At 42.8% G+C, this 21796-nt stretch overlaps 2 protein-coding genes across 2 annotated transcripts; one reads left to right on the top strand and one right to left on the bottom strand.

Moving 5' to 3' along the window:
* Positions 1-9737: 9737 nt before the first annotated feature.
* Positions 9738-16204, top strand: LOC144123184 (uncharacterized). The gene is made up of 4 exons (XM_077656063.1): positions 9738-9771; positions 10906-10962; positions 13920-14065; positions 15654-16204. The coding sequence occupies exons 2-4, from the start codon at positions 10911-10913 to the stop codon at positions 16017-16019; spliced, it is 564 nt and encodes a 187-aa protein (XP_077512189.1). The 5' UTR covers positions 9738-9771; positions 10906-10910; the 3' UTR covers positions 16020-16204.
* Positions 16205-20695: 4491 nt separating this feature from the next.
* LOC144123939 (uncharacterized) lies at positions 20696-21490 on the bottom strand. Its single transcript, XM_077656650.1, has one exon. The coding sequence runs from the start codon at positions 21488-21490 to the stop codon at positions 20696-20698; it is 795 nt and encodes a 264-aa protein (XP_077512776.1).
* Positions 21491-21796: the final 306 nt, after the last annotated feature.

Raw genomic sequence — 21796 nt, forward strand, 5'->3', positions numbered from 1 at the left:
AGGCATTTAAATTTATGTACACTTAGGTTCCATCGGCACTTCATGCAACTGAGATTAGGACTTATCATTTATATTTTTACCTTTGTGCTTACATGCCGTTTTCTTTCATTTCCATATTCATGTAGTGATCCTGTTATGAATGTGTGACACGCTGTATGCCATTCTGATGCTGCTGTCAAGTCATTGTAGGGTGCGTCGACCCCTGTCAAGTCTTTTCTCTCGCTTTTTGTTGACGCACCCAACAGCCTCAAGATGAATAAATTGAATTGAATTGAATTAGAGGATCAACCGGGGCAGCCAGGTGATTTAGTCAGAAAGCACTACTCTACACGTTCAAACTGAGAGCACGAATCTAGTCTTGTGCACGAGAAGACACGCGAAAGTGAATGAGAACACCGCACGAGAGCATACACTAACCCCACTTTCGATCACGCCTCGTCTTTAACTGCCACACACAATGACGCTGTGAATTGCACATCGTCGTCTTCATTAACTTCCATCTACGGCATGAACCGACGCGATCAGCTTAACCTCGATCAGCGCTTAACCTGGGTCTAATATCTTCGAGAGACATGGCGACGACCCAGCAAATCAAAACCACGAGGCAATCAGTCTAAACACATGCTTTGGCATGTCTACTCGGTTTATCTACGTTAAAACATTGCCATTTTGGTTCCAATATTGCCCCGGTCAATATCAAGCCTGCAATGCTTTGTTAAAATGAGTCTGTATGAATTTTTTTAGAATAGTCAGCCTCAGCTTCTCTGTTTTACGCAAATTAATAAAAGTATAGTATTCCGCCGCGTTTCGCCCTTTGGAAAGCAGAGCGCAGAGGTGGGGGGACGCCTGCTTTGTGAGTTAATCATATTCGCAACTTCCGATGCCCCCTCGAGTCATTTGATGCTGATCTCGCATACCATTGCTCGCGTAAACCCAACACAGAATTCTGAGTGGCGCCACTACCGCCTTCGGCAGTGCAGTTGCAGTAAAGGGCAACTATGGCTAGAGGCGGGACACTGAACTTCAGAACTTCTTTCCGCTTATATAAAACGGCTCCGATAAAATTCGCTGAGCTTAAATGCAAGTGTAACTTGCTTTCAATCGAGTCTATTTTCATATTATTAAAAGGGCAGCTTTTACAAAATTTAAGGCCGGAAAGGCGTCACTGCACAGTTTTTTTAAGTTTCATATTTTTTTCTCAAATACACTGTGTTTTAGAATAGTTTATAAATTTAATGAGGTAATAAATGTTATAAAGAGCCGCACAATAATGAGTTGTTGCAAAAGAATAAGGCGAAACAGTGTTTAAAATATATCAATTGGCGATGAATCTTGAAGTAAAATAATAAATTAAAATAGAGGGAAAAACTGTTCTAAAACGTCCCTACTGTGCGATACCAGCCGCAAAGCACAATCATTCTCAATAAAAATTTTCGAGTGCAAAAGTAATATATTTGATTTTTTCAGATTTAAAAATTGACGTTTTTGAGGGGCTGTCACATGACCTGCAAAATGTTTTTGCCTAAAGTGGTGAAGGGTCATTACTTTAGACTGTTTAATAATGAGCCACAAATTTTATGGACAAGATCGGAGCTGGTTGAGCACAAACTCTGGTACGTTTGAAATGGAATGACAAAGATGAAAGCTGGTAGACAGCGGTCATTCCTCACACCGCTTCTCTATCAATGCCAAGGCGGGCGAAATTTTCTGCACAATTAGCGGCATAGGTTGTTTTATCAAATCTGCTTTGTTTTTATTTAATGTCGTACTATTGGAATGGATATGGACAAGATTGACCTTTACTGTATGAATCTCTACCAATTAACTTCACTAGAAAAGACCTGCCAAACATCGGTCTCTACGAAGCGGCAAAGCCTTTGCGATCTTTCTGAGGCAAATGCGAAGGCTTGTTGCCGCCCGGTGGCCGCATGTACTTGCTGCAGCAAACGTTCACAGCATACATGTTCCCGGAAAGAAAATTATTGTTGTTCTGCCTTGCGACACAGCCGCCTGATATTACTGCCAGCTGATAGAGAGCACTGTTGTTCTCCCCAGCGTTCAGAAATTCAGGCGATTGGCTTGCATGACTGCTTTGAAATTTTTTTCCGCACGTTCTCATCCCGTAAACATTTTTGGCTGTTAGTACATGAAGTCGGAACAGAAGAACTGTTGAGCACTTCACGGGTGGCTTTGAAGGGTCGAAATAGATATTAATTCCTGGGCTATTAGGTCTCCTCTGGGCGTCTAACAATGTATGATCAGTTGACAATACAGTATTACATCCCAAAGGTCACGCACTTGCATAAATTCGACGCATTTTCAGTAGCTTTTCGGGCATTATTGTTATGATCATTATCGTTGTCGCCATTATTATCGGGATCACACTCACTCTTTCTCAGTTTTTTCTTCTCCGCAGTTCATCTCATAAAAGCGCGGAGAACAGCGGAAAAGTCTCTTGTTCGAACTCTCAGCTCGCACATTCTGTTGGCTCCGTCACCAGCCAAAAATGCGGAAATAGAAAGGAAACCTTGAATAATGCAGTGGACGTTTTTGTGTGCATGGTTAGCGCTGTCAAAACGCAGACCACAGGGGTTCCATTGTTGCCTCAGAAAACGCTTAGTGTTATGGTGCTGACCTTTGAATTTACATAGGGCCAAAAACTGTTCATCAACGACACACGTCAGTTTATAGCACGGAGGTGAAAAGATGCCGTAATATTTTAAAGGTGAGTGTTGTGGAACTTGAAGTGCGCGCAAGGATTATCAACAAGCGCAGGCGAAATTCTCAGATAAAAGTGAACGGACAAGTCCTTTCCGGCTAAACCTTCAGTTCCTCGTTCCTTGCGTTATCGACCAGGTCACTTGCATGTGCATAGTCAGCCGTGCATTTGTTACGAGTCCCGAACACTTCCGTGCATTCAGAGACAACCCGTGTCAGTGGCACTCACCTGTCTCAAGGCTATGGCGGCCAACGACATACGTGAGGATTATGTTGTCGCTGATAATCCTAGGTTATTGCCGCCTAGTCACGCACTGTCTTGCATGCTCAGCTGTGCGAGTGCTTGCACGGCGCCACTTCTGTCATTGTTTCAGTAGATCACGCGTCACCTCTCGCCAGAAAACGTTATTGTCCATAAGCCGTTATCTATTACTCGATGTTCAAGCATAATTTCTGAAATCATGCAGGTGCTCACGGCTCATTACCGTTGCCCGGCTGGCATTTTGCACGCGTCTGACCACGCCATTGACGCAGGCAGTTATAAGAAGACGGTGCAACAACCGTCGAAGGGCCAGCGTTCCTGCGTTCCTTTTAACATATTGGACAGCCCTAAAACGCCCCCTGTCTCCTAGAATGGCTTGAGGGAATGAACATGCTAATAACCAGCTCGAACTGGGCTAGTTTTCTTACCTACGTTGGAAAAGCAATGATTGAAACTGACATCGGAAATTACCTGAAAACGCTATTATCCACATAAAGAAAACTATTTCTAAAGAAAGTGCCAATGTGGTACCAGAGTCAATGAAATTGCCTAAAATAGAAATTTCATGAGGATAAATGATTGAACAAGTTAGGCAATTCGCGTGCTATCACCGTCGTTTTAATGTCACATGCCCTTTAGTTAAGCTCGCACGATTAGGTTGCCTTTTTACGGGTTCATATACGTGGCATAGCCGCGTGTGGATCATTCGTAAAAGTTTCTAAGGGCTTCGTGCACCGATCTCTTTTAGGTAAACGAAAGCTTTTCTCGGCAAGCTTTCTTTTGTGCGTTCAGTAAACTATGCGCTGCCTTCTTGTGCTTAAATATTCCGTCATTTGCCGATAAGGAAAACAAATGTAGAAAGCAAGCCTTCCTTGTCCAGTTTTTTTTTTTAGAATTAAGTCAACAACTACACCACAATTAGCGCATCACTCAGTGTGCCTTCCAATGTGAAAGACCGCGGTTGCATTGTAGCATTTTAAAAAAGCCGGAAGTCTACTGTGTAGATTTCGCTGCACAGCTCTTGTGTCCCAGATAAATGTAACCATTCTTTTATAGGAGACGGAATGTGCTAGCGGCGTGAAACGAACTGAGGGCTGCTCAGAGTCGCGTGACCTAGTATGCAGTATTTTTCTTTCTAAAAAGTCTTTTAATTAAAGAACAATCAATGCCTAACTTTTTATTTGCTGACGTGAACAAAGTGTCAAAGAAGACGTTTTAGACCTTCTCTAACAACAGGTAGCAGTGATGTTTCTATCAAGGTACGATTTATGTACCTTTATTGGCCTTAAAATAAAGTTACCACGTAACCAACTGCTAGCTCACATCTGCTCCCCAGTGTGTCCGGAAACTCTCATTGGAGAGAACACTTCAGAAGAGCCGGATTTTGTTCTTCAAGATCATATTGGGACCATAAATTAGCATCGTTATCACGTAGTAGCGTTTTTATTGCACGAGTTATGGTTTAACGCCGATAAAAGAACTATTTTACGTAAACGGTAGCTTGGTGCGAACGTTTCAGTCACCTGTTTTTCAAAGCAATGTCATCATACTCATCATCATCAGCCTGACTATACCCACTGCAAGGCAAACGCCTCTTCCTTGTCTCTCCAAATAACCGTGTCATTTGCCAGCTGCGCCCTCCCTATTCCTGCAAACTTCTTAATCTCATCCGCCCACCTAATCACCTAACGCTTGCTTCCTCTTGGAATCCACTCCGTTGTCCTTAAGGACCAGTGGTTATATTGCCTTCGCATTACAGGCCCCGCCCAAGCCCATTTCTTCCTCTTGATTTCGGCTAAGATGTAATTATACCGCGTTTGTTCTCTCACCCACTCTGCCCGCTTCCGGTCTCTTGACGTTACATCTACCATTTTTCTTTCCATGGCTTGCTGCGTTGTTGTTAACTTAAGCTGAACCCTTTTCATTATCCTCCACTTTCCTGCACCGTAGGTGAGTACTGGTAAAATAGAGCTGTTGTACACTTTTCTCTTAATGGATATTGGCAAACTGAGAGAATATGCCGTATGCGCTCCACCCCATTCTTATGCTTATAGTTATTTTTCTCTCATGATCCAGATCAGCGGGTCCTACATACCCTAAGTAGACATATTCGTTTACCACTTCCAACACCTCGCTACCAATTGTGAACTGCTGTTTCATTGCTAAACTGTTGAACGTTACTTTGGTTTCCTCCTTGTTAATTTTCTGCATGTTAATGTAAGCGATCTACAACTTTCCATTGACATTTCGCTTCCAAGTTAATAATTACAAAGTTAGCTTCTTCGAAGCCACCGTGTTCGATATCGCAAAAACACCACGGACATGTACGTGAATATGGCTTCCTGCGCTGAGCCCCTTGGATATACCTGCGCTGCTGTGAATCATACGAACAACCGCTATATTAAAGTGTCCTTGATGACCTCAGACCTTGCAGCAACAGAAGAGATCGGTATATTCATGACCATCGAAATTAGCTATACCCCAAAGACACAGCTTCCACATTTTTACAGAATTGGAAGCCGCCTGCACAGCCTACACGAGTGGTTGTGTCGAGCGCACGCTGTCCTCGTTCTCGGCAGCCAGCTCCAACATGATCACGTCATCATCTTGGTCCCGACTGCCTGGTACTACAATATACTTGTTGTGCAGGGCAGACAGACTATCCTTTCTGCCCCGTTTCAACAAATTTTTCCAATTACCTTAAGACCCAGTGAACGTACCAGTGAAGACCCCCATGAATTATGATTTACAATATGCATACATACAAACACAAAAGTTCATTTTCTTTTTGAAATTTTCCTTTCACCGCCTCGCATGCGGGAGGTGCGGGGTTCGATCCCCAGTGCCGCCGGGCACCTACCGGTGATACAATGGGTACAAGTTTTCGCCTGCCTGGTGCTCGCCTTCTTTAGGGTGAAATGGTTGAGAAATGGGTCTTTGACCCCGCCTTGAGTAGAAGAAAACAACCTTGTGCAATGGCACTTATTGGCCTCAGATGCCCTTGCGCCGTAATAAATCATCATCATCATCATAAAACATTCCTTTCTAATTTTGCTTTTTTTTATTTTTACTTTCTTCTTCCAAACGGGCTGCGTGAGTGGGCACTCTAAAAAACTAGCTTATGCGCTGTACTCAGCGCTGGAATAAGGTGAATGATGGAGAAAAAAAATAGAATAGTTTTAACGTATACCTAGTAGACGTGCGAAAACGTGTGTTTAGCCTGATTGTCTCAGCGTTTTGCTTTGCATGGTTGTTGGCAGGTCTGGCAGTGATATTCGACTCAGGTTAAGCTCTGATGGAGGTTAAGCTGTTTTGATCTGTCTGGCGCCGCCAAGGCAAAGTTGATGAAGATGACGATGTGCATATGCTCGGCGCAGGATTGGGTTGCAGTACACAAGGTGTGACCGGCTGCGGTGATTGCATAGTGCTCTTGTTCAGTAGCCCGCAAAGCTGACCTGTTCGCCCCAGCGCGGTTTGGCAACCCAGTCGTGGCAATATTGCACATTTATTTATTGAAGGTCAAGGCTTCAGCGATAGCTTGGCTTTTGCAACTCTGGTCTGAAGTAGAGCTTTAGCTCTAAAATTGTGAACACGAAAAAGACAACGACAACGCTGATCGTGATAAGAATGTCCCAACAGCGTTTACAAATATGTCGAATCTATGCACGCGCCTTACCTTTGGCATATAATGCTGCTGTCTCAGTTGATCATGCAAAGGTAGACGTTTAGAAGCGCCTAAATAGTACAGGAATTATAAACTACTTCGACGAGTCAGGACAACGCTCGGAGAGGTTAAAAATTCATTGTTGTACTGCATAGCATGTCACGCTTTAGACAAAAAAAGTTCACGGGGTGCGGTTGTGCGGAAAGAAGTTTTTTTTTCCAAACAGTCATGCATGGCAATGGCCTGAAATGTCTGACGGCGCTGGGGAACAATAATGCTCCATCAGCTGGTAATAATATGAGGTGGCTGAGTCGCAAGACAGTAACAAAATAAGCTTTCCCAGAGACTGCGCATGCCGTGAACCTTTGCGGCTGCCAGTAGATCAGGCCATAGGGCGGCACGAAGGCTTCGAATTTGTCTCAAAATGATCGCATATCTTTTGCTAATGTGTAGAGACCAGTGTTCAGTGGGGCATTTATTGCTATGGTAACGTGTAGATTTTTATTAAGTATAGGCCATGTTCTAAAAAGATACTTAGCTGCAGCAGAAGTTGAATACACAGCAGTTGGTAGCACACAGCGCATACTCGGTAATGTGCTGCCTGTACGTGCTAACAATTAACATGAATGAGCAAAATTCAACCTTTAGAGTCTCAGTCTATTAAATAATTTTAACACATCAAAATAGTTTCGTGATAATTACATTTTTAAGTATGTTGCAGATTAGTTGTAATAGTACCTCCTACCGAAAACTTTTTTTGATCGCCTAGTCGGCCTGTTTTTCACCACATGTAGCCACGTAACGCCACCAGTCACAAAGGCCATGGCTGGCACAGAGAACTCGCTAAAGGAGCGCTAATGCTATGCAACACGACCTAACTCAGGAGTGTAGGTTGTCCGCTAGAGGGACATTGATGTCTGCCATGACTGAGGCCCGAAGGGGCTACAGTGGTTTTGTCAATGTGTTGTGCACATGGCGGTGCGCTTTTTGGTTTCACCGTTTACAAGAAAAATATTCACAAAGGCATCTGTAAATAAAAGCTGTTATGTGTTCTACATGTCGAAAAGGTATTTGTCGTCTTCGACGCAGAGGCTGGAGCAGTTGGGTCACAATATCAAAGCTGTTCCGCGTTCTTGCACTTGTGGAGTTTCCACGCAATTGTGATTTAGCTGTACTCTTTAAAGCTCTTCAGTAAAAGTGCATAAAGTTGTAAGCGCATGTTAGTTTACTAATAACCAAGTGATATGAATTTAAATTCTATAGGAATGTGAGGACAGTAGGTCAAAAGTTTATATGCCTATCATCGAGGGCACAAGCTGGTCGTTACCACAGAAAGGCGAGGAAAACCTTTCTATCAATAGTTTGAAAGCGGGATTTAACATGAACTTTTTTGCGCGGGGTACTTCATATGAAGGAAATCCTCTGGGAAGAAAGTGTTCTCAAGCAAATGATGGCCCAAAAAGTTAAATAGCAGCTCTTCAAAATGTTTTGCATTTTTAACATATGGGTAGAACGGCATGCCAAAAAAGTGCGCATTTGGAGATATTTACTTTACCACCAGGTGTGAGTAGGAAGAATATTATTACTTTTTTAATGTAGAAAGTAATTTGTAAATTTTGGACAGTGATTTGGGCTCTGCGACTGCATGCCCTGTGAAAAAAGCTATTCGTGGAACCTCTTCAACTCCTAGAAGTAATGTGCTTCTGATGCGAACCAGTGGTTTCGTTACGATAAAAAGCGCAATAGTGTAAGTACTGAAGTATGCTGTGTGCCGTAAACTGTTATTTAGACCTCAAATACGAAAATAATTTGGCCTGTCTTAGCTCTTAGAGAAACGGGGTGAGAAATGCCCGTTTTCAAGAATGTGCCATACGTTGGTATTTTGGTCGTGGATCGATGGTCCAGGATCAAACAGGGATGCAAAGAAAGGATTGGGCGCTGGCCAGGATGTGCGACTTGTGGAGATCTTTCCAGGCAGGCCTGAAGAATGATTTTTATAAAAGTTGCTGGAACTCCTCGGAGTTTCTTACCCACCTTCTTCTTGTTCAAGTTGGATTGGGAGACAATGCTTTTGCGGCAGGTGGGATACAGCACGAGGTGCGTAAACAAAGATAGTTTTGTTGTTACATCATGAGCCTGGTAAAGTTTTGCATGCTAGTACAACAACCTATCTATGAAAGCTACTGGTAAGGCAAGTTACCTAAGTAGTCAGAAGTAATATGGAAGGCCTTTAGGTCTTTGCGGTATTGACAAGAGTTATTAATTTTTCTTGAGTAAAGACAAACCCGAGGTAACTAATTCAGCATCATACATTTCGAGGCATTGACGCTCATTTATTACATAATTAATGCTGGATCTTTAGTTGTGCCGTGAGTTTTGCAACCTACTTCAGGTTTAGCTATTTCAAAAGACAAATATTCGAAACATGGGAAGCCACTTGAGAGATTTTTGCTGAAAGAGCAGACGTGCGTCCTGTTATCAGTGGTGCTCTACTGATAAAAAAACAACACTAAAGGCATCGTTAGAGCGTCAGCGACAAGTTACTACTGAGCTTGGATTTATAATACAAAGAAAATCAGCCAGTACGATACAACCGAAAGACGAAGCGGCAAATGCCCCTTAAATGAGCCGCTCCAGCAAATGGCATTTACTGATGCCCCCATCTTCCCCTCCCCTCTTAACGATTATGTCCTCTTGATGTTAACTAATCCCCCATGGATCTGCTATCATGAAAACGCAGGGGGTGTAAGCTGATCAGGGAATAACCATGGTAGAAGATGATTAACAGTGGTGACGCGATAACCGATCGACAGAATTGGTATGAGGGCCTCCTTTTAGAGACACCTGCCAGTTCGTTCATGAACCGTATCGGACTATAATAGTCTCGATAACCTTACACATGCGCTGCGAAAGATGAACAACCTTCGAGATAGCGGTAGTGTGCTGATACCTTCTGCTGATTAGCTATTTATCTGTTCTCGTCACCTTCGCACTTTTATCGCCTAAGATAAAGAGGCTGTGGAATTACTTATTGTTCGGCGAGCATAAAAAGCCTCTCGAAGCTGTTCCTCAATCATTAAAGTGCGTAGAAGTCCCACATCGTCTCTTCTGAGCTTCAGCTCAACCGGTAAGTGCACAGTTTCGTACTTGGCGACACGAACATGAATTCTGTTTAAATTTTTACTGTCGATCCTAAGTATTGGTTATGAAGGAAGCGTGTTCTGAAGTTAAACGCTTATTTATGCTAATTCACCCCTTTGAAAAATATTTCTTGCTGCTTAATGAGCTTTTATGTCTATATTTTCTAATTGTAAAAGTTCAACGCGCCCTTCAAGAAAGCACGCAACCGGAGCTAACGTTTAGAGCACTCGGCCGTTAGCATACAACATTGGATGTTGGATGTGTTTTTGGCATTAAAAGGCGTCAAACGCATGTGCTGTGGTTGAAAAAATTCCATTCACTAACTTGCATTTATCCGTGTAATTGCTTAGATTCATATTTGTCACGAGGAAAGCTCCGAGGCTTCCTACTTCTTCGCAAATATAAATACATAAGAGCTTTTCTGGCTTGGTACCATTTGCTCTTCGAAAGCACAGTGCAGTCACGTCTGGTTTTATGCACCTCTATGTTTGCGCCCTGCGAGCTTGGCGCAATTCTTTCTGTTTGGCAAAAATATAACACATTTAATCCCAAGCCAGTGGCTTTACAGCTATCTTTAAACGGTTTTTGAGTGATTTTATTCTTTGCGAAGGTATTCTAAAGACCACATGCTACCCAGAACAAAAGTGGGGCAGATTTAAACCTGTGCACCAAACTTTCTTGTATGGGCACACGCCGAGTAGATTTCACTGCATAATACATGGAATTAATATGCTTATTAGTTTTAATACTTCTGTGCGCCGAGAATTCATGCAAGCACTCCTTTCTGAACATAGCTATATTTGTAAACGAAACTACTCCGTTCCAGTAAAATGTCACATTACTGGCTGCCTGAAGAACAGCGCTCATTTTTTAAGCTCATCGCTGCGTTTAACATAGGATAATACGTCATAATATGAAATCTCATCAGTATTTCTTCTTTGTATGATCTTGAAGCTCAATTATATTAATTGTCTGGCGAAGCTGCATACTTGCAAAACAAAAAATAAACTAGCGGTGCTCACTGGTGTAATTTCAAAGGGCATCAAAAGCAACTAAGTTTTCGCATTTTATTTAGATAGCTTTCAAAATTTCAAAACCTCATATTTCCGCTTTTTTGTAGGCGCCATGAATGCCATTACGGCTGCCATTTTTGTCCTTGGTCTTTTTATCGTCACAGGTGAGTTGAAGCTTATCGTTAGGTCACATGAGCCGGTGTAGTACTCTGGTATCCAGCTTCTCGGGCAAGCAGTTTAATACATGTGTAGAAAGGGTACGTTCGAATGGCATCTGAGTCGAATTGCATTGGATACTTGCAATGGCATTCAGGCTGGACGGACTCCCGCGGTGCAACACGACACTTTCCAAACGCATTCCAAAACTTCTGCTCGTTTTTAGTGTCAAACGACAACAGCAGCGGTCACGAGGGTCGCACTAGCCCGGCAGCGATACGAGCAGTATCAAAAGCAGCATATAGCTGTAAGTTGACATAGTGCTTACGCCAAAGACACTGACGAATTTAATTGGCGGATGGTGAGACGTCATGTCTTCGGCACGTCGGCTGCTTAACGAAAACTGCACGCTGATGATGTCAACGTGCGAACATATCCGCGTTTGCTTGTACGTTATGTGTATGTAGAAGCGAAAGAAGCGGCTACATTGCGCACCTGCCCCGTTGAAAATTCACCAACGATAAGCGCTCGCCAAACTCTAAAGTTTTAATCGTCGACGACCGCTTTCTGCCTAGTGAGGCAACATGGTGTGTTCTCTAATTTCGGCAGTTGCGGAGAGCGAGTTCACAAGATTTTGCGAACGCAAATGGTGGGCAAGTGTTTTTCTGACATTGGTCTAAAATCGACTCTTTCTTACATCGCAAGACGCGCATACAATAAACAGGAAGCGCCGGTGTGACTCGCACCGCCGAGCAATACTTTAGGTGGCCGCAACAGTCGTCATTGTCCTCTGTGACTAAGAAATTAGCCGTTTAGGTCAAGGCGATGATCACGCATTAATTTAACATCAATTATTGGTCACGTTCGAGAAAACTGCGCCAATTATCGGGATACACTCGTCCTACGCGATGTCAACAACCCGGCTATTAATTATTCCTAGGCGTCCGATTGCTTCGGCACTTACCACAGATTATCGCACTGGGTAACCAAGCAGGGCTACAGCTGGTACAGCAAAGAAGAGATTATTTAAGAGAACTGAATGGAAGTTCAAAATCGGCTTTTTGAGGAAAGGAAATCACGCAGTAACTGCCTGACATATCTCAGTGGACACCCGAACCGCGCCTTAAGGGGCCGGATAAAGGATGGAGTGAAAGATGAAAGAGGTGCCGTATTTGACGTCTAGGGAATAATTTCGACCACCTGCGAACCTTTCATGTGCACTGAGGTCGCACGGCACACAGGCGCTTTTTGCATTCCGTTTCCATCAAAAAGCACCCGGCGTGGTAGGGTTCAAACCCGGTTCGGTGCAGTAGACGAGAGCCTTAATCACTGAGCCACCGCGTCGGGTAAAGAACTAAAGTGCAGTTTGCGTTTTATGTAGGAGTGCAGCATTAACAACGACGCCACTCACACTCTTCTTTACGTCGCTGCGTGCAAGCAGCTAGTGCTCGTTTGCACGCCGCGATATAAAGAAGAACATGAGTGCCGTCGTCATCATTGGCTAACATGGGGGAAATTTTACCCTTATGCGATAAATGTTCAGTGGTGTATCTTCGAGTACTTCCTTAGCGAGTAGACCAGCTATTTGCTAAACAAACTGTATAAAAACGCGAGAAGCGGTTATCGAAATCGACAGCCACAGAGCCGAAGGGGCGAAACGACGGCGACGCCTATTGGTCAGTGCGGACTGTGTTCGCGTTGCGAAGGCATTGGAAAATCTCGAATTTCTTCACGAAGGATCGTCGGCTCGAATGTCATTTGAACCGAATGCTGTTGAAAAACTTCGTGAAGAAGCATGAGTTAGGCAGCCGATTCGAATGACATTCGATAGGAAGGCGTTCAAAACGCCCTACTAGCAGAGGTATAAGAAATGATCGCTTCTAAAGTAACGGAAGTGATGCTTTGGCGTGTTGTAATGGGCCAGCAACCAGTGTTAGCTGTTTTTTGGTGCTATGTTTTGCCTCTCATGGAAAGGTCGAGAAGCACAATATTGGAGTCCAGTTATGATGGTAAAAATGATGGTCGGCAGGCTTTGAATCCAGCAATCCCTGAATGACTCATTGCGTTTTGCAGTGATCTCGTGAAAACGAGCTGAACTAGCATTGCTCCAACTGTAGCGCCAATACAAAAATCAAGAAGTAATGCACATATGCCGATTTAACACATCTAGTGTGTGAAACAAGTGCTCCGAAAAAGAGCTTTTTTTTCTTCTTAGCTGATGATTAGCTCTCATGATCACGATGACTTGAGAACAGACAATCCCCGAAGAGAGGTCAGATTTCAGCTAGGCAACTTGAGCTTGAACATAAAAAACGATTCAAGAACTTTTTATCAACATGAATCCACTGATGTAGTAACTACGCAAAGACTCAGGCAATCGCGAAACATAGCGCGCTATAGTTTTATAGTTTTTTGTTGTCTTTTTATATATTTCTAGCTCACTTATTAAATTTGCGGAAAGTAAGCCGTTAACATTATTTTTAGACCTGATTTTAAAAGAATGTGATATGTTGCCAACCATGGCACCTAGTGTTTCATGGTTAATAAATTTTTCATATGGTAATAAAATATCAGCTCTAAAGAAAGCTGTTAAATATCAGCTACGCACTCGCTTGGCTCTTTTCAGCCGACTGAACTAACCATACCATGTCTAAAAAAAGTGTCCTCCGCTAAACGCTAGAAATAAAGTTGTTTATCTGGGTGCCCTTTGAGCACCCAGATAGCAAGGCTGATAATTTGCCTGCAGAAGGCTGATCACCTCAACTTAAATATATCTGAAAAACTATTTACCCAGAACTAAGTATTTTATTAGTCGGATTAATTTTTTTTAGTCAAGTGGGCTCTAGTATCGAAGAACAGCCCATTTGTTGCATTGCGGCTGCATTAACTCATCCTAACAACAGACTCTTTTCCCCCAAGGTGATTTATTAACAGTGTTTAAATACTCAATGCATTGCTGCTTCAGCGGAAACTACGGTCAAGCAACTGACGTCGTCGGAGAATGTATTGGACGTGCAATCCCAATACAGCGCTGATGAAGCCGTACTGGTGGGACACATTCTGCGACACGTTGCCTCCGAGCTTCAACACGACGTAGAACTGGACAGTGAGGTGAAGCATAAAAGAAGCTATTTGGTTACTTTCGAAAAAATGGCTCATGTTTGGCGAAAATTAGCGTGCCATTCGCGTAGTAAATCGAACAACTATATGGCCTGCGTGCTGACATGAGAGTATCATCAAGAGGTACATCCGTACTGATACTCTAATCTGTCACACACTTTAAGAACGTCTAACATAGCAAAAAGTTTCAGAGCTTATCACTGTGCCTGTGGTACTTACCAATTTTTCTACTGTACAGTCGTGTCTAGGAAATATGGACGCTTTTGTTCTCGCGCAGAACTGCCCATAAAGCGAGTTCTTGATAACTAACCGGGGAGAAAGGTCATAAAAATTTACGGTCCAGCTAGGCCTACTTATCTGCGCAGTGGTGGCCAATGCAGAGGATAATATCAAAAATGTTCAAACCTTGATGTGCGCTATCCTTGCCGCAATTATTTTTTAAGCAATGTGGTGGAGTTTTACACAACTACTGTTCTATGAGATGAGTGATTCTGTGAAATGGCATGATGACGTCTCTCTTGCTAAGATTGTTCACACCGCCGCGACCCAGTGGTACAAGTACCTGCTCAGTCGGCAAACAGCGGCCGAATGCGGCTCTCAACATATCACAAGCTCCAGAGGGAGCTTTCTTCAGAACTATTCATGCAATACGGCAAAAAGCAAACCGCATCAACAGGCACCTTGACACTGAACAGCCTGAGAACAAATTAAAAAACTCTATCACTCGAACAGTTGCACTTTCCCACTGCGTTCCACTCGCGTGCTGGAATAAGAATGCAGGAAAAGAAAGATGTGTAAGGGGGAGTCCAAATTTGATTAAACCGTTGCCCATATTAAAGCGAAAAAAATATATGGCTCAAAAAGGCTCTCTGTATTTTTGTCCCATTCGTTGTCCACGATACGACTTTTCATGTTAACGAGGCATAAATTCACTGAAGATGTTTTTGAACGCAGGAAAACTTTCTGTATATATTTCAGGCCGTGTGTATTAACGGAGCTCTTATTAACAAATCAAGAATTTATTTGGAAAATGAGTTAAATGATAGAAATCTGGCTCACCACCTTAGCTTTGACAAGGCTAAGAAATATTATAGTGACCTCATACGCATGTGCAGTTTGGCTGCAGTTCAAATACGACGGTGGCTTGGAAGATATTTTTGCAGTAAGTTCAATCGTACATGATTTCTGAAACCATGGGTACGCAAGGAGCTTGAATCAAAAGTTGTGTTTGCTGATGAACCAATGTAAAAATATCTGTTGAATGAATACGTAAGTATGAACAATAAAGCTCTCAGACAGGGTGGCTTTCAGGTGATGGCCGTGAACAGGGAATCGCATATGCTAACGATTGAGAGCCCAAGTGTGATAAAAAAGACCGAATTGTGAAGCCACTATTGAGCAGATAATTCGTTGTAGTCAATTTGAACATTGCAGACGTACGATTCCATTCAATCCGAAGCGGAGAATGTTCAATTAGGAATCATTATGTGTTAAGAATTAATATTTTAATGGTTGCAGGGAGTGCGTGTCAAAAATTGTTTTTTTTTTAAAGTGGGGGGTGTTTTTTGTTCTCTTTCAGACGGATGAGTATTTCTTCCGTAAGCTCTGGAACAAGACCAAGGCGGCATTCAAAAAGGCTGGCCATGAAATAAAGGTGGCTTATAAGAAGGCTAAGCCATACATCAAGCCTGTTCTCAAGGAAGCTGGAAAGTCCGCCGCCAAAGCCGTATTCAACGTTGTAAAACGGAAAGCACAGGAGAAAGCCGTTGAATATGTGACCAAGTTGTTCACCAAGGCCATGGCTGGCTACGCTACGGAAGACACGGGTAGTCAAATCGACGTTGTGAAGAATATATGCACTCTCATGGACCAAGAAGGCGAACGTCTTATAAGACTTGGCCAGAAACTGGGCGCCCAGCGATTTGTTTTCTCCCATGATCAGTAGTTGTCTGCCGGACCCCGGATTATATAGGCATCATATGAATGGAGGTTCGGCTACTCTCTTCCGCACAGATAGCAACCGGATGCTATATCTCATGTATTTATTGCGACCCCAGTCATGAAAAGTCGGCCTCATGAATACAGTGACATGACATTGGCAGCTGCTCAAGAGTTTTCCGAGAGGAATCTTAAGGGCACAGTACTGTCGTTGACGTGGAATAAACGGTTGCTGTTTTTGTCACAAATTTAGTAAATTCATTCCACATGTCTTTACACAAGAAAAGAAACGTGATAGCCAATAAATATAAGTGTCGATCATGAGCAATGCCAATCCACGCTTTGTAGACTTGGTGGATGTGTAGTGCATGGGCTACAGTTGCGCCATTATTGAAGCGAGAGGACCCACAGCATTGTCGAAGCAAACGGAATTGAGGATATGTGTAGGTTGTTCTAAAAAGAGGAAGTGGCCAATCGCGAAGAGGAAATTTGTGCACTGGTAACAAATAGAAACCGAAAAGTTACCAGGGCTCTTTCTGGCATACAATTTCAAACTGCTCAGTGAACTCCCTGTATAGAGCTAGGTGGCCAGTATTTCTTGTTACACCTTAAGGAAGATAGGATAAAAGGATAAAATTAGAAGCTGTAATGAAGCCCAAGATGCATTGTTAGCTTTCATTGATAACAACCTAAAGATAAACTATGGTTAAAAATAATTCACAATTACGCGGGGATAATTCTTGTGAAGTGTAAGTTAAAAATTTCTTGAGCGTAAAAGGAAACATTAAAGGAACGAATGCATTGGCAAAACCGTATGTTCAAGGAAGGATTTTTGCACTCTGCTCACCAAGCTGTGATGTGCCCGGCAATGGCTGTTGTTGGGAGGTTCTGGTAACAAAGCAATTGATCACCCGCCCCATGCTGTTCCACCTCTGTTATTTACGTGGGTCGTGCAGATGGGTGCCATCGCAAGTACCATGACAAAGCGCAAGCGCCACCGTGTTGCCTCCTCCGAGCTCTTGCGGTCTTTCAAGCCAATAAAAATTACCTTAACGCTTAAAAAAAGAATAGTGTGAGGTCTAGGCTTATTGATGCATTTTAATATCTTATAAAGTTGTATGGAACTTGAGTTAGTAACCAAATATTTAACATCAATAATACTTTGTTTCATAACTTCTAACATACAAAACAAAATGGAAAGTCAAGGTTACGGATCTTGCACTGGTTACGTACAGTCCTTCATTATAGACGGCATTTTTAAACGCACTGCCCAATCTATCACACAAACCATTGCAATCCTAAAAAAAGTATGTATGTTTTTATTCTTAAATGGGGTATATATACGTACGAAAAGCCACGGAATTCTTCTTAGCTGATTTGCATTGCTTATGGCCTAACATTTTAACGGAGGTGGATGTCTGCAGCTTTTATGAGTCATGCATCAGGTTATTCAATTCAATTCAATTCTTTTTTTCAATTCTTTTTATTATCATTTCTTCAGTACAGTACATATCATCACTGTCTGGATCCTTAGCCAAAGGCTAGTTATGGATCCATGCAATAAAAGCAAAGAGATTAGTGAGGACAAATGATTTCTTCTGCATGCCAAAATAATACACATAAGAATGGTGGAAAAATGCAAAGCGTACAAGCAAGATGGTTCAAATTACAGAAATACAAGAGGGCTCATGACAAAAAAAACATATGAAGACAGGAACAGCATTTTTTATACAAAACAAACGCAGTTGCCTTAGAAGTGATTATTCAATGACATATGAATGGCAAACCCAACATAGACACTTCAGAGAATATTAAGAGACAATCACTAAGCGATTTGCATTGTAAATCAGGTAATTATTTGTGACAGAAAAAAGGTCTTTAGTGAAATATAAGGATTGGACGTTGCAAAGACTGCACAGGGGATTTTATTCCAAGTTTTTACCCCTTGATACTCGAAGCGGCGCTGGCCATAGTCATTGCGAGATGTAGGAACCAGAAATCTTCCCTGTGCTGCTGAACGGCTGTTAGTTGGGGCTCTATGGAATGTGTTCAAAGGAAAGGGGGAGGTGCCGGAGAGGACTCTTAGTACGAGTAGTGCAACGCGAAAATCTCGAAGCTGCAATGCCGGCATTATTTGGAGTCTAAAAAACAAAGGGCGAGAAGGCGTATATGGTGTTGTGCAAGTCATTATTCTCAGTGCCCGCTTCTGCAGGTGTAAAACAGGTTCAATGTAAGTGATGTAAGTGAACCCCCATGATTCTATACAGTAAGTTAATTGGGACTGAAAGAAGCTAAAGTATATTGTTTTTAGTGTGTGTATTTCGAAATGTCGCCGAGCTTTGGCCAGAACGAAACATGCATAAGATAGTTTGCTACGCAATTTTTCGATATGCGGTTTCCAGTTTAATGCAGCGTCTAAGGTTACACCCAAGTACTGAATAGTCTTAACTTCTTCAATTTCTTTATCTCCTATCGTTATTGCGGAGCAGGTATTCTGGTATTTTTTATAAGGGGATGCAAATATAATATATTTAGTCTTGCCTATGTTCAAAGTGAGTCTATTTGTTAAAAACCATTTATTGACTCTCTGAAGTTCTGAGTTTAAAGTATGCTTGGCTGTTTCAACGGAATTAGCGGTCACCAACAATGAGGTGTCGTCGGCGTACATAATGGCACGGGTATTTATTAGGCAATCGGGTAAGTTGTTTATGTAAAGAGTAAAAAGTATAGGCCCCAGTACTGAGCCCTGCGGAACACCTACGGAAATAGAACGCGAACTTGACGCGTGTTCGTCAATAATAACACACTGCCGTCGCCCAGTTAAATAGCTTCTAAAGAAATCGAGTGATACACCTCTGAACCCATATCGTTCTAGTTTCTTGCATAAAATATCGAGATCCACAGTGTCGAATGCCTTCTTAATATCCAGGAATACACCAACAGAAATATTGTTATTATTGAGTGCTTCATTGATTGAGTCAGTTATAGAAAGCACAGCCGTGGTGGTCGATCTAAATTTCTGAAAACCATGTTGGGACGTTGACAGAATTGCATTTTTAGTCAGGAATTGCGTAATTCTTTTAGCCAATAGTTTTTCAAACAGAGTGTTTATACAGCTAAGGATTGAGATCGGCCTATAGTTTCCGAGTTCATTAGGATTCCCACTTTTGTAGATAGGGACTACCTTGGAGAGCTTCAAAATATCAGGATAGATGCCGGACAGAAACGCTTTATTAAATAAAGATGCTAAGGTGGCAGCTAGGACGCCACTGTTGTTTTTATTATGAAAACCGGAATACCATCGAGACCCGTGGCCTTAGTAGCATCCATTGAATTAAGTGCACTCATTACTTCGTCACTGCTTATTTCTATAAAACCGAAGGTCTTTTCAAGATACTCAGGCAGAGAAGGTTCGTCTGTGAGACCCATACTTAAACGTAAATCAGCACCCACTGAGCAGAAATGATCGTTAAACTGATCTGATAGCAGGTGTTTGTCTGGGGAAAGGGCCAGGTCAGGAAGTATTTGGTTTGATGGAGTAGGCTGAATTATCGAGTTCACTGTAGCCCAGAGTTTCTTAGAATTGCCGGCGCATGCGTTTATTTGGTTACTAAAATATAGCTTCTTCTGTACACGCATGGTAGCAACAGCTTTATTTCTATGAATCTTATACTGAGCACTATAATATGCGTTCCCTCTGTTTTGTTTCATTTTGGTGTGCCAGTGGTCGCGCGTTTTTATCATATTTAGCACAGCTGCTGTCATCCAAGGGCACACTGGATGTGTATAGTACGTTTTTTCTGCGTAAAACTACAATCATTTATCACAGCTTTGATTCTATCTACAAGGCTGCAGCAGTGTTCATTGGCATTCATATCAGCGAGGTCTGCAAAGCTCATTTCAGAGAGCCTGAGTGCGCATTTTTGATAGTCAATTTTCTTCCTAAGCTCGCATGGGCTGTCAGAAGTTCTACGGCTATCTCTATCGTCTACGCGGTATAAGAAGGCAATCGCGAAGTGATCTGCCACTGCTGTATCATATGCCCCAGCCAAATAACAAGGTGGCACGAAATTGCATATCACATGGTCGAGGCATGTCGAGCTGGAACCTGCGATTCGGGTCGGAGTAGAGATAAGATTCGTAAATGCATATGAAAATAACAGGTCAGTGTATTCGCTGTGGTTGGCACCTAAAGTATCAATATTAGTATCGCCGACGATGATTGCTTTTTTGTTCTTATCGATTACGCGTATAAAAACAGATTCAAGATCATTCACAAACTTACTACGATCTGCGTGGGGGGCTCTATAAACAACACCAACCATGACACCCTCAAGTTCAACAAATAGAAATTCCGAACTGCTACTGACGGATGCGTTAAGATACGCATAGTCGCAGTGTACAAGGGTCTTTTTAATGTACAAACCTACCCCTCCTCCTCGATTGTTCGAAATGCGGGGACGGGACAGAAATACATAATTGGGAATGTTATAGCTTTCACCGGGCATCAGCCAGGTTTCTGTAATGGCTATAACATCGTAAAGAAAGCTGTGCTCTGCTAGAAACGTACAAAGGCCGTCAAAGTTTCTAGCTATGCTCCTTACATTGCAATGCAGTATGGTGCGTGATTCATTTAACGTGAGAAATTTATGAGTGGTTCGTACAGTCAGCATTTTTAATGAACTAGACTATTAGGCCGAGGTCGGCCTCTGTAGAAATTCGGATCACGTCCGAGTTGTCTGCTTTTCGCGCCAAGATCCGGCCACGAGATACCCATGCATACTTCCAGTTGTGAAGTTTCTTCGCCGCTATAGCCCTAGCAAGCAACACTTTATACTCTGGGCAAAGATGTTCGTTTACGAACACGGATGTTGATCCAGAAATGCCAAGGTCCGATGTGATTAAGCGAGTTTTTTTTGCCGATTCGAGCAGTTTATCACGGGCATCACTTGACCTGAACTTAACGATGATATTCGATTTGTTCCTGTCTTTTGTTGGCACTCGATGCACGAGGGCAATATCGTTCACCGTTATTTCCGCTCCCACCTTCGTGGCAAGAGCGGAGACAATGCCTGTCAGTGACTCGCTGTCAGTAGTAGGGATGCCTTTTAACTCAAGGTTATTTCTGCGACTGTACTGCTGAAGTTCAGTTAGATCTGCTCTAGTACGCTGCAGCTGTTTCGAAAGTTCACTGTTTTCATTCTTTAGATACTTCTGCTCTTCCTTAAGCTCGCTTATCTCCCGACGTGCCTCGGCCAGTTCTTTCTTAAATTCTTCAAAACTTTCATTAATAAATTCGACTGATCCCCGCAGGGTGCCAAGCTCATGGTTCAGGTTACTTCCCAAGGCTTCCAACTTGCTGTTAAGCTTCACAAGAAAACTTCCAACTTCTTTCACAGTAGTTGGAGCCTTGTCGAATAGCTTTTCTCTCTTTTCTTTCGTGTTAGACGCGGTACCGAACCCTTCATCATCACTCATTGCTTTAGGACGACCCAGGCACAAACTACAAAATGTATGTACAAGTAAAGAGTATTACAGACCGGTAATACGAAAAGTAGGATGAGCGTCGGGCCGATGCGTTCGTGCCTGAATCGTCCCTAGCAATGCTTCGTCCAGGGTCAGGAGTTCAGCTTTTATACGCCCCGCTGCATCAGTGCGCCACAGTCGGAGAGCTGGAGTATGCGCACATGCGCCGACGCAGTAACCACTGGGCCCGGTGTGACGAAGTTAGTAAAAGCCAGCAAGTTGCGTTGGCAATCGTTGGCACGTGTTGGCGAACCGGGA

The sequence above is a fragment of the Amblyomma americanum genome, chromosome 3 (assembly GCF_052857255.1).
Source record: "Amblyomma americanum isolate KBUSLIRL-KWMA chromosome 3, ASM5285725v1, whole genome shotgun sequence".
In the NCBI taxonomy this organism is placed as follows: Eukaryota; Metazoa; Arthropoda; class Arachnida; order Ixodida; family Ixodidae; genus Amblyomma; species Amblyomma americanum.